Source organism: Somniosus microcephalus, chromosome 11 (assembly GCF_052327205.1).
Source record: "Somniosus microcephalus isolate GS21.2 chromosome 11, FLI_Smic_1.0, whole genome shotgun sequence".
Classification (NCBI taxonomy): Eukaryota; Metazoa; Chordata; class Chondrichthyes; order Squaliformes; family Somniosidae; genus Somniosus; species Somniosus microcephalus.
Window position 1 is genome coordinate 44,518,075 of NC_140997.1, and position 13,200 is coordinate 44,531,274.

A 13,200-nucleotide genomic window follows, 5' to 3' on the forward strand; every position below is an offset into this window, starting at 1 on the left:
ATTAGCAATCTTCTTACTTTCGAGGAACTTGTCCCCTAACTCTGCTAGATAGGGCCTGCTCTGTTAAGCACAGGCTTAAGCATTCTGTCAAGCCTACCATTGGAAAAAGCCATGCAAAACTCAAGTTTAAAACACTGATCCTTTCTTGTTGCACAAAAAATTCCTAAGTTTGTTTTATTCTTTGCTGCATATAATTAAGACCCAATAGATTCAGAGAGGCGATTGACATAGTAATTAGGAACAGGAGCAGGCCATTCAGCCCCTCGAGCCTGTTCCGCCATTCAATGAGATCATGGCTGATCTGTGACCTAACTCCATATACCCACCTTTGGCCCATATCCCTTAATACCTTTGGTTAACAAAAATTAATCAACCTTAGATTTAAAATTAACAATTGACCTAGCATCAATTGCCGTTTGCAGAAGAGAGTTCCAAACCTCTACCACCCTTTGTGTGTAGAAGTGTTTCCTAATTTCACTCTTGAAAGGCCTGGCTCTAATTTTTAGACTATGCCCCCCTAGTCCTAGAATCCCCAACCAGTGGAAATAGTTTCTCTCTATCTACCCTATCCGTTGCCCTTAATATCTTGAAAACTTCGATCAGATCACCCATAAACCTTCTAAATTCTAGGGAATACAACCTTAATTAAGCAGTCTGGGTATCATTCTGGTAAACCTACGCTGCACTCTCTCCAAGGCCAGTATATCCTTCCTACGGTTTGGTGCCCAGAACTGCTCACAGTACTCCAGGTATGGTCTAACCAGGGCTTTGTATAGCTGCAGCAAAACTTCTACCCACTTGTATTCTAATCCTCTAGATATAAAGGCCAGCATTCCATTAGCCTTTTTGATTATTTTCTGTACCTGTTCATGACATTTTAATGGTGTACGTACCTGGACCCCGCAAGTCTCTTTGGACCTCCACTGTTTTTAGCTTTTCACCATTTAGAAAGTACCCTGTTCTATCCTTTTTAGGTCCAAAGTGGATGACCCCATATTTGCTTACATTGAAATCCATTTGCCACAATTTTGCCCATTCATTTAATCTATCAATATCCCTTTGTAATTGTATGCTTCCATCTAAACTGCCTACAGTGTTGCCTATCTTTGTGTCATTGGCCAGTTTGGATGTATGACTTTCTATGCCATCATCTAAGTTGTTAATAAATATTGTGAATAGTTGAAGCCCCAACACAGATCCCTGCAGGACACCACTAGTCACATCCTGCCAATTAGAGTACCTGCCCATTATCCCTACTCTTTGTTTCCTGCCGCTCAGCCAATTTCCTAACCAGACCAATAATTTGCCCTCAATTCTGTGGGCTTCTACCTTGGATAGCAGTCTCTTATGTGAGATTTTATCAAATGCCTTCTGGAAGTCCATACAAATACCATCCATAGACATTCCCATGTCCACTACTTTAGTCACCTCCTCAATATCCAGCCAGTTTTGTAAGACATGACCGACCTTTCACAAATCTATGCTGGCTCTCTCTGATCAACTGAAAAATTTTGAGGTTTTCAGTCACCCTATCCTTAATTATAGACTCTAGAAATTTCCCGACAACAGATGTTGCGCTAACTGGTCTATAATTCCCTGGTTTCCCCCTCTCGGCATTCTTAAATAGTGGAGTGACATGTGCAATTTTCCAATCTAAAGGAAGAGTTCCTAAATCTAGAGAACTTTGGAAGATTAAAGTTAGGGCATCTGCAATGTTCTCACCTACTTCCTTTAAAATCCTGGTATGGAAACCATCTGATCCTGGGGATTTGTCACTCGTTAGTGCCATTATTTTCTTCATTACTATTATTTAACTTACGTGAATTTTATTGAATCCCTGTCCCCGATTCAATATTCGTTTCTTTGGGATTTCAATTAGTCTTTGAAGGCCTACTACTGTGAAGAATAAATAGAAGAAATTTATCATTTAGCCTTCAGGCAGTAATGAAGATTAAGGCCTTCCCAACGTTCTGTGCATGATATCTCTTAGGGCAGGTGTGAGCAATTTTTTTTTTTGTCTTCGCAAACCACAAACTTCAAACTGGACTGACCAGCAAGTAATAAACTAGTGCCAATAGGACTGAGTTGTCTGAGCTTTGCAGGATGGATTGCCAGGGTTTAAGGTTACATGGCCTGTGGGCTGCTGTTTCGACACCCCTGCCTTGGGCTATGTTTTATCTTCATAGCATGCTAGGTAAAGGCTTTAAAACCCAGCCTCATTAGAGTATATGCATGAATTCCATTTTCCCCGAAGAAGGAGCAGGAGTATCAGGATAAGAGTTAGTGTCTCGCGTTATGAGGGGCGTTATGAAAGGCTGTGCTGCCTCAGAACAAAGTGAATCACTTCTAAGATTACACACAGTTCTCCAACAGTGAAAGCTATTGCATAGCTAGTTTGAACTTTTTAACCTTTAGAAGAGGACCAAGCACTTTGAAATTTATTGCTTTCATTTGGCCTGTGTCTCATATCTAAAACAGATGGCTGCGGCTATCACAGCAAGGGTTGTTGCTTAGTTGAAAAGGGTGTACAATCTACTCCTGTTAATTCAAATTCATGGATAATTCAAATCCAACTACTGCTTAATTCAAAATACTGGATGATTCTATTTTTTAAACAGTAAAAGGCTTCAAATTATTGGGAGCAGGCTATAGAGGAAACAAAATTCTATCCTCTTTTGGATGACTGGATAATCAACGGAAGGGAGGGGGCATTCATTATAGGAACTTCAACTGCTAGGCTCTGGACAATTCCTAAACTCTCTGGTTTTCAATGAACGAGTAAAGGCCCCTTCACGTTTGCTCTCACCAGTGGCGAAAATATCCATCTCTGGAAAGGCACATCTTCTACCTCCTAATTTTTTATGCTTCCATCAGTGAGACTGCTCAAATAACACAGGTAACCAAATCAACATATTGTGTACTCCGCTTGCGCTCCCTTGCCTGCTGAATTAATTAATTATTTTTTTAAATTGGCATCACCCAATGTTTTGCTCTGGCTTTTTATTTTAAAGAATGAAGGCATTGCAACTCCACGCTCAGAAAGAAAAGGAAAAACAGGCAAAAGAAAGTGCTTCTATGACTGCATCATCTGAGACCGAGCCAGACAGAAATGCAGAGACCGCCGGCAAATGCTCCACAAATAAAACTGATGAGAAAATGGGTGTCACCCCCCTGAAGAATTACCGCCCTGTTATAGGTAAAAATAACCTGCGTGAGTAATTGGAGAGAGCCATCACTGTTGATTAGTGGTTGCTGAATGGACGCCAATCAGTTTTAAATCCTATTTGCAGGAAAGGATAGCTCATTGACATTTATAGCACAGAAGGTATTCAGCTCTGTGCTAGAGCAATCCAAAACTATACCCACTGCCCTGCTCTCTCCCCATAGCTCTATCTTCCTTTATTTCAAATATTTAGCCAGTTTTCTCTTAAAAGACGCAGTGGTTTTTGTCTCCGCTCTGTGGCAAAAAAAGGTCCTGCTCCTGCACACCTCTGTACAAAGAAATTTCTCCTAGTCTTTCTCTTCACTTAGTTTAAAATTGATGACCCCCTCGTCACTGACTCCCAAACAGAGGAAGTAGTCTTTCCCTATTCACTCTATCAAAACCCTTCATAAATTTAAAATCCTCCATTAAATCTCCTCCCAGCCTTCTCTGCTCCAGTGAAAATAGTTCCCATATTTCAAGTCTCTGCACTGTACCCTATCTGTGGATTTAATATTGTTTCTATGATAGGACACTCAAAATTGCACAAAGCATTTTAACTGTGGCCTAACTATTGTTTTCTATAAATTTGTTAATGTACTCTATGCTGCTTCTGGATGATGCTATAGCTGTTATGTATTAATTTAATGATTTTTGCCTGAATATAGCGATAATCAAAAATACTACATCTTTTACCAGTAATTTTAAAATTTCATGTCCCCTTTAGTTCCTGGGCTCGGACGTTCACTTGGCTTCCTTCCCAAAATGCCTCGGCTACGCCTGGTCCACATGTTTCTGTGGTACATCGTTTATGGACATCCCCTTCGAAAACCTCCAGAGGAAGCGGCCATGTCTGAACCTTCGGCCACTGTACCAAAAAGCGATACAAGAGAGGCTTCGGTTACAGAAGCACCCAAAGAAGCAGCTGTCGCATCCACGTCGAATGAGACCGCTGACAGTATAGTAGGTGGCAGCAATTCGGCTGCTAATGGAACGCTAGTGGGGACATCGACTACAATTGAAATCGGTGAAGACTGCCAGTGGGAGGGGCAAATGGAACAACTGTACGTGAAAGAGACTGGTAATTCGAGTTTTCATTATTCTCAAAAGTCAAGCTTACTGTGACAATATTGGCATGAAGGATCAGATTAAAGGAATGCTCCTCAGAAGACTCCTATATCAGTGGGCCATTATTTTATGCTTTTCATGTGATGCCCAACAAATCAAAATGTTATTTTAATTTACAATTGGAATCGAGTGGGGATGGTGAAAACAGGGACTTGATGGCCTGTATACCTGTGCCATCTTAGTCCTCGTTACAAAAAAAACCCTAAAATAACAAATTAGGTTTTAACTTGAGGAACTTGCAGTTTCTGGATGGAGCTCCTAATTATGTTGTAAGCCTTTCCCCAAGAACTCCTTTCATTGGTATAGTATCAGACAGGTTGATCCAAGGGCTGTATGATAGTTCCACAGTGTTCATATTGAGTAGAAACTATAGTTGTGTACACTACCACAAACTCTAATTTGATACTGGTATTGGAATTCTAGTGCTTGGCTTATCATGACTCGTCCACATCTACTATAGTTCTTTGGCAGAGGATTTGGTTTGATAATTGACGACTAAAAACAGCTTCATGCTGATTGGATGTCATCATCAAGGCAGTAGGTGTTCAGGTACATCTCAACGACATTTTGTTCTAAGCCAAAAAAGTTTCTTTTTTAAACCCTGCTGAAGACACGTTTGAGATAGTGTGTGCAATTTTGGGTACTGCACCTTTAAACGGACATGGAATCATTGCAAGAACTTCAGAGTGCAGAGAAGCAAAGGTGACTAGGAATTGAGATCAAGGAGGAGGGAAGAAAGATTAAGGGGGGACTTAATGCAAGTTGCTTAAATGATTAGGGGCACAGATAATGTAGATGTAAACAATTTACTTAACATAAACAGTATCATCTGGAAGGTTAATAATACCTGTAGTTGTCCCTCTCAACTGATTGAGTAGGATATGAGGAGTCCATGACGGAGAAAATCGTACATGGTCTGTGGAGAGAATGGGCTGGGTGCCTTCTATTGTTCCATACTTGTACGCTGTTCTTAAATCAAACTGAATAAACTATGCCAGTGTAACCACTATTGAAAGACTGCTTTAAGCAAACTAAAACCTATCATCGTAAGTTGTATAATAAAAAACAGAAAATGCTAGAGATACTCGGCAGGTCAGGCAGCATCTGTGGAGAGAGAAACAGAGCAAGAGTTCTGACGAAAGGTCGTCAACCTGAAACACTAACTCTGTTTCTCTTTCCATGGATGCTGCCTGACCTGTTGAGTATTTCTAGCATTTTCTGTTTTTATTTCAGATTTCCCGCATCTGCAGTATTTTGCTTGTGTAATAGTAAGTTGTATTCTGTTTTTACAATTGTAACTGGTTCATGTAACTCTTAACAGTTTATGTGGACGAGGCATCATGGAAGAGATACAGCCCTCCTACCCCGGTTCACAGAGAGTTTGGATACGGTTGGGCTCTCGTTAGTGACATATTGCTCTGTGTTCCTCTCTCTATCTTTGTCCAGATAGTACAAGTCAGCCACAAGGTAATACTATGATTTTATTTCTTGAACCTAATGTTACATTGAAAATTAAATCTGCTATTAAAGGCCCAGTTAGAATTACAGTACTACAGATGACAGTCATGGGTCTGTAGGTGCCTTCTGCTGTCTTTGAGGGTATGTGATGAGAGTGGTGAACCTGTGGAATTCTCTACCACAGAAGGCAGTGGAGGTCAATTCATTAAATATATTCAAGAAGGAGTTGGATATATTTCTCAAGGCTAAAGGGATCAAGGGGTATGGGGAGAAAGCAGGGACCGGGTACTGAATTTGGATGATCAGCCATGATCGCATTGAATGGTGGAGCAGGCTCGAGGGGCCGAATGGCCTACTCCTGCTCCTATTTTCTATGTTTCTATGTTTATGTGATTGGGGGGGGGGGTGGGGGGCACCTCATGAAATTGCTCTGCTTGGTCAATATCCTCCTAGAAATGTTTCCAGTTTAAATGAAAGAGTGGTGTGTGCTGACTTGTGTTAAGAACATAAGAAATAGGAGCAGGAGTCGGCCAGAAAGCCCCTCGAGCCTGCTCCGCCATTCAATAAGAAATAAGATCATGGCTGATCTTCTACCTCCACTCCACTTTCCCGTCCTGTCCCTTGTGAGAATGTTTTAAATTCTAGATGAGGTTTGAAATTGCCACTTAGAAAAATATTCTGCAAAACAAAGGCTTTCCATAGAAACATAGAAGATAGGTGCAGGAGTAGGCCATTCGGCCCTTCGAGCCTGCTCCGCCATTCAACGAGATCACGGCTGATCATCCAAACCCTAGCACCCGGTCCCTACACCGACAGCCATCCCACCCAAGCCCTATCCCCGTAACCCCATGTATTTAATCCCCCCTAACACTAAGGGCCAATTTTTATCATGGCCGATCAACCTAACCCGCACATCTTTGGACTGTGGGAGGAAACCGGAGCACCCGGAGGAAACCCACGCAAACACGGGGAGAATGTGCAAACTCCACACAGACAGTCACCCGAGGCCGGATTTGAACCCGGGTCCCTGGCGCTGTGAGGCAACAGTGCTAACCACTATGCCACCGTGCTGTGAGGGTTAGACCCTTGTTGCATAAAGTCTCATTTTCCTAGCTCCTTCACTCAGTGTTCACACTGCCTGCTGAAAGGTGGAGCTGGCAGAACAATGCTTTACATTAAGTTTTATCACTACTCTCTCAACTAGTTTTAAGCTGTGAAACATTTCTCCAACGCAGAAAGATTTGTTTTAATGTGCCGATTTCTCAGCTGCATCTGTCCTTAAAGCTCAGAACAAACTGTATCACATATTTGTTTCCTTAAACTTTAGCTGCAGGAGTTCTGAGTTGTAATTTCTCATAAAAGTGTTTTAGTAGCAAACTAGATGTCCAATAATTGTATAAAGGATTGTGGTAGCACATGCACAGGCTTTCGGTAGAGTTGTTGGTGTTGATTTTTTATTTCTTTCCTATAATTTTTTTATAGGTTGAAAATCTGGATGATTTTTTAAATGATCATTTCATAAAGCACACTTTGATCAGGAACCTGCCCCAGCCCATGAGGCAGCAGCTTCTTTATAAGCGGTAAGAGCTGTCACGTTTATGTTCAAAATGCATACTGATCTCTGACTGTACAGGCTTCATCGCTATCAATAGCCATTTGATTTAGCACAAAAACTGGTTCACTAATGAATGAGCCAATTCAATAAAACAAAATAAATTAAATATAAGTTCTTGGTGAAATGTTGTACCCGAGGTAAGAGAAGCAAAGCTCCTGTTACAGGCACCCAGTGTTGGCATCAAGCACTTCCAGCTCTGGTAAAGAAAGCTTAGTTAGGAGCAGTATAAGGCTCCCTCTCTTTCACCGGCAGAATATTGCCTCAGAGTACAAATTTTCCCTTTTCGCACAGCAGTCACCTCCTGTGGCCTCCCTGAGTGAGCTCACCAGATTAAGCTTCTCCAACCAGTAAGTTTGATTTGAGTAATAATTGGCTGGCGCAGTACTGTTCTAAGCAAGTGGAAGGTTTACACCCAGCTGCAAAATCTATTTAAGTTCATTAGCTGGCGGTATATTCAGCCAAGGTACAGGCCATGCAGGACTCTCTGTCACTTGAGTTTGCACATGTTCTAAATTAAACACAAAGCAAAAAGTTACGAATCCTTTGAACATTATCTAATGGATCTGTCAAAATACCACTTTTTGTCACGTAAAAGTCTTTAACAAAAGTGCTTTGTATAACAATGAGAAGAACCTGGATCATTTGCTAATCACCAGAAGTGATGCATCCCAATAAACGGCAATAATCTCATTATATTTATTTGTGGAAATACTGTGAGATTCCTGAGAATTGAACACTGCTCCTTAGAAACTCAGAACAACACGAATCTCATTGATTTTTTTTTATGTTTCCAGGAGATACATATTTTCTTTCTTTGAGAGTTTGCAACGTCTGTGTTACATGGGATTGTTGCAGTTTGGTCCAACTGAAAAATTTCAAGAAAAAGATCAGGTAGGCTTTCAGTGAATGACGTTGACGATTCCAAAGCCAGAGAAGAATCAGTAGATGTAGATATTGCATTGTTGGCTCTGAATAATGCTTGTGCTGTTTTAGCTACCATTTCTGTGAGAAATCCCGTGTCCATATAAATGGATTGGGTGACTCCGTTTCAGAGCTTCATGACTGTGGGGCTGGCTTGGCGAGTTACTCTTTTTTTTTTTTCCCTATGGTTTGAACAGGTGTCCCTTGGCAGCGCAATTGTGCACGTTCGCTTACACCACACACAGCCAGTCTCCTCTTGTGGCAAGTTCACAATTCTGCTGGAAGTGGAGGAGGAGCTGCCAAAAAGACATTCGATTATTTCCCATACGGCGAGAAAATGAGACATAAGTCACCCTCTGCACTGTTATGTACTTCTTAGTATCTGGTAACTGTACGGTATTGCAGAGACCTTGTCGCAGGTCGCTCTCTAAACTGAGGGTTACTGTTGGAAGAACCTAGAAGAAGGGAAAAAATCGTATTACATAATGTACTATGCTTCTATTCCATTTAATACAATAGAAAGCCATTTAACTGAGAAAATTGTCCATTCAAGTGCCGTGGGGTCGGTTTGGTTGGTTAGCATCTAAATCCCATTTAACGTGTAACCCTTCTACAAGCTTATACTTGGAATTACACTTGTAATTAGGTTCAGAGAAAAAGTACCCAGAGTTGTGTTGACCTGTAATGTCTTGTGCCATGTTTTTTCTTAATGACATATTATTCTAATTTTATTTTAAATAAAATATAAATAAACATACAACAGAATCTAACTAAAGCTGTGTAATTTCAAAACTTTTGTTTTTGTAATGACTTGATTATTTTTGAAGGCTTGGCTTGATGAGTGATGGGTAACACTGAAAAACAGTGGATCAAATTGAATGAGATATATAGATATATACAGTATATATATTTCACAGCTTCTGCCAGCGGTACCTCTTAAAGCAGCACACAAGAGTGACCTAGTGCAATGTCTTCTCCCCCACCCCCCCCCCCCCCCCCCCTTGCCCTGGTCCAGCTCTACTGCCACACCAACATGCAGCACACTGAACTGCTCAAATAATTCCACATTGTGTGAATATTATTCTTCCTAAAATGAAACCTAAAACTGCAAATTGACCTGTGATTCTTTTCTTTTTTCTTGCCCTAGGTTTTCATTTATATCAAAAAGAATGCCATGATTGTTGATACTACTAGTTGTGATCCACATTACAACTTGGCCAGAAGCAGCCGACCATTTGATAATCGTTGCTATGCTCTCAACTGTTTGCAAGATGTAGAAAGCTTCTGGTTTGACCTTATGTGTGTCTGCCTGAATACACCGCTGGGTAAGCACAGTGCCAGACCATCCGTTCTTGCTCAGTAGTCCCTACTCTTTTTCTTCTCAAACTCATTACTGTATAAGGTTAAAGGTATTGTAGATCAGTTTAATCAAAGTTGTGTTGTACTTGTGCTGAAACAGTCATTTTTGTCTTTGAAATGTCCAGCAAATGATTGGGTACTCTTTAAATCATATTTCTACAGTAACATATTCCAGCTCTATCAATCTAGCAGAGAACCGTCAACCAGTGAATTCAATATTGTTAGATACATCCGTATAGTCTCGGTGAGCTCTGTGGCTGGGCTCTTTTTCCTGAGTCTCATGCTGTAGCTGATGAGAGTGCCACTTACACTGCACCTTACACAAAATAGAGCAACATCAGTCGATCCATAAATAATGTTAATTCCTGGTTGTAAAATTTAGAGAATGAAGGCTGATAAGTAGGGTGCTTTCTTCCTATGCAGCCGTGGGGAGGAATAGTGCTCTGGTCTAGAAGGAGCACCATGGAGTGATCCCGAAGGTAATGGGCTGGATTTAGTTAGATTGTGTGCTTGGTAATCTGGACTGTCCTTGTGTAAGTTTATTGCTACACCATGCAATGCATGTTTTGGCCACACAGTGTCACTAACTGTCAAACTACAGGGGGAAAAAATATATTTTAATGAAAGGTTTAGAATTTCTTCATTAAGGTCTCTATTTACTTCAAACATTTTTTAAAGCAAGCTGTAAAAGACCACAATGTATACTGGTATATTTCTGCATTTAAGTAGTATTGCTTTTCTGTGCATCTATAAAACAAGGCACTATATTAATTTCTTTATATGTCTTAATTGTTTCATTGTGATAAGTTTTATAAAGTTATTTAGATATGTTTGCTAGTTACCAATGACCTTTTCCTCTAAACTGGCTCTAATCTACAGGTCACAAGTTAGAGTTTTAATTTATGAAACCACTTTGAAATTGATAAGATTATTACCTGAGCCTGCTACCGCTTCACGTGCTTGATCTTCAATGTCTTGTGATTTCTGTGGTGCAATACTAATATGAAGCTTTATATTTGAAAATGTCCAATAGTTCAATCGATTCCCCTTCAAGTTTGGAGCAAAGCACATCAGAATTGTTGAATACAGTCCTAATATCATCCATGTAACTGTGACAGAAAGCACTCGTTGGAGACTGAGGGAGTGTAATGGCTTGCATTTGGTGTGAAAACAGACCAAGAGTACTGACACCATTGATGGAAGCGGATGTGGCCCATAGGGATTCTGTTGACTGACCTTTTACTAGGGAAATTGAGGAGCCCCGAAATGTAGCATTGCCTAATACTTGGACCTTATTGTTCATTTCTCCTTTTAACAAAAAAATGGTCTGAAAATCAATTGAATAGCCAAAAAAAGAAAGGTGGAGTTAATCCTAATTCATTGCAGTAAAGCTTTTAAAAGGTGCACTAATGGCGAGACACCTCCATGTTTTTTTCACAGAAAATTTAGAGTAGAGCATTTACTCTGGACCATTGGACAGTGAATGTGCTGCTGTGAGCAACGTTATGTATCTCCTGACATAGAGCACTTGGATATGCACACCAGTGCAAAGTTTCGTGTCTTAGGATTGTTCAAGTCCTGCTCTGTTTCTACAGAAGCAAGTGAACATACTTAAATGATTTATTTTTTATTTGTATGTTGTTCTTAAATTTATCAGCCTAGGTGGCTGTTTGTGTAAATGTAAAGTATTTAATACGGGAGCAAGGAACCACAAGTGTTCAATGGGACAGTAATATAGTGCTTTGGTCAGGAGAGGGTTCCAGGGATTATTGTGAACAAATCTACTGCAGTAAAAAAGACAAATAAGATAATGTGTACATTAATAGAGGGATCGGGTACAAATCAAAAGAGGTTGTGCTGTTGCTGTATAAGGCATTAGTCGAACCTTATCTGGCATCCTGTGTGTGGTTCTGATCACCCAACGTAAAGGTTTACAGAGGTGAGCACAAAAGATTGTTCCAGGTATCAGGGATTTAAATTGTATGAGCGAAGTTGAAGCTCATTTCCTTTGGAAAAGAGGAAACTTTGAGAAAACCTAATTGATATTTGCAATATGATAAAATGGATTGACAAAATTGATCCAAACGAACTCTTCACTATGGCAAGGGTTCAGATGACAGGGTACACAAGTTTTAGAAATTAGGAATAAAAACACATGCTGGAATTGCACAGCAGATTAGTCCACATGTGGGAAAAAGTAAATTTCTATTTCCAATTTCCAGCATTTGCAATTCTTTTTATTTAATAGGAGCGATCTAGGTAGTTGGGCAGAACTCCTTTACCCAAACCCAAAACTTTTGAGTATTGAGTATGAAGTAAGTTATCAGGGAAAGCCTTTGCAGTGACCGGTATAAATCGATTCAAGAAACAATTAGATCCACTTATGGAGTAGATTATTTGAGGGATGCGGCAGGAAGGCGAGGTTGATCTGTGAAAAGTGGACAGGATTATTGAACCAAATGGCCTTTACCTCTTTCTAAAAATTCTTACAAATAACGCATCTGTTTCTGTTTTCAGGAGTTATTCGGTTTCCTCGCTTACACAGAAATGGTGGTCAGGCAACACAAGAGGGAGCAGAGGACACTGTGCTTAACTCTGTGATTGAACAGGACACAACTACTAAGAACACCCTGGAGCACAAATGTGCCCTGCTGGAGTACACCACGTACGTTTTTCTTTTAATTCATGCAGTCAAATCAGAGTTCATATTAGTCTTTGAATTATTCAAATGAAAACAAGGTGTCATGTGCTGTTCAATTTACTACCTTCACCAGTGGTTTGGCAGTATTCCTGAAATATGAAATGAGTGTACTACTTAACCTAATTTAGTTGTTTGTGTGCTCGCGCTCACTCTCGCTTTCTTTTCTTGCCATTCATTCTGTGAGATTATATTAAAATCAATTTGAGTCGGTGTTAAATTTCAGATTGGAACAAGACAATGTTGCTTTTAGTGATTTCTATTCCTCAATCCCTCCAGGGGTAGTCGGAAGTTGGTGGATGATGGGAAACTACCTGGTGATGGTCTTGGAGCAGCTGGTCTGGATTCTAGTTTCTTTGGACATCTGAAACGAAACTGGATCTGGACCAGTTACATTATTAACAATGCTAAAAAAGTAAGTGTTCGAAATGTAAACGGAAGCAAAAATTTTGTAGTTGATGTATCGTTTCAACAGGATATGGCGACTTAGTTCAACTGTCTGACTATCTCTGCATTTAATCATTGTTTAGCGGACAAGTGATCGTTTTTGAAAAATACACAAAATTCTCTCTTACATTTTCATCTTCATGATGTCATTGGTAATGATTCAAACTCGTCGTCTTTGGGGAGGGTTTTCAAGACACTGTCGTATAATAAGCTGAATGTATTATCCGCCCACATGATTTTCCTTCTCCTCCTCTATTTAATGGCCTTCAATTACTTTTCCCCTGCTATCAGCATCTGTCACATTAAACCAGCTTCTGCAATACAGCATCCACTTTCACTGGCTATGAGAATTGGTACATGCTACAGCTAGTT

General features: G+C 40.2%; 1 protein-coding gene across 3 annotated transcripts in view; it reads left to right on the plus strand.

The window, feature by feature from the left end:
- The window catches only part of gtf3c1 (general transcription factor IIIC subunit 1), a 92,514-nt gene that overhangs the window by 40,800 nt on the left and 38,514 nt on the right, over positions 1-13,200 (plus strand). For 2 of the 3 annotated variants that reach the window (XM_086000583.1, XM_086000581.1), the window contains exons 14-21: positions 3,012-3,211; positions 3,930-4,283; positions 5,652-5,797; positions 7,271-7,368; positions 8,198-8,294; positions 9,472-9,649; positions 12,201-12,348; positions 12,661-12,796. In XM_086000583.1, the coding sequence (XP_085856709.1) occupies positions 3,012-3,211; positions 3,930-4,283; positions 5,652-5,797; positions 7,271-7,368; positions 8,198-8,294; positions 9,472-9,649; positions 12,201-12,348; positions 12,661-12,796 (1,357 nt within the window). The remainder of the gene's footprint in view (positions 1-3,011; positions 3,212-3,929; positions 4,284-5,651; positions 5,798-7,270; positions 7,369-8,197; positions 8,295-9,471; positions 9,650-12,200; positions 12,349-12,660; positions 12,797-13,200) is intronic. The other variant, XM_086000582.1, reaches the window with a different exon arrangement.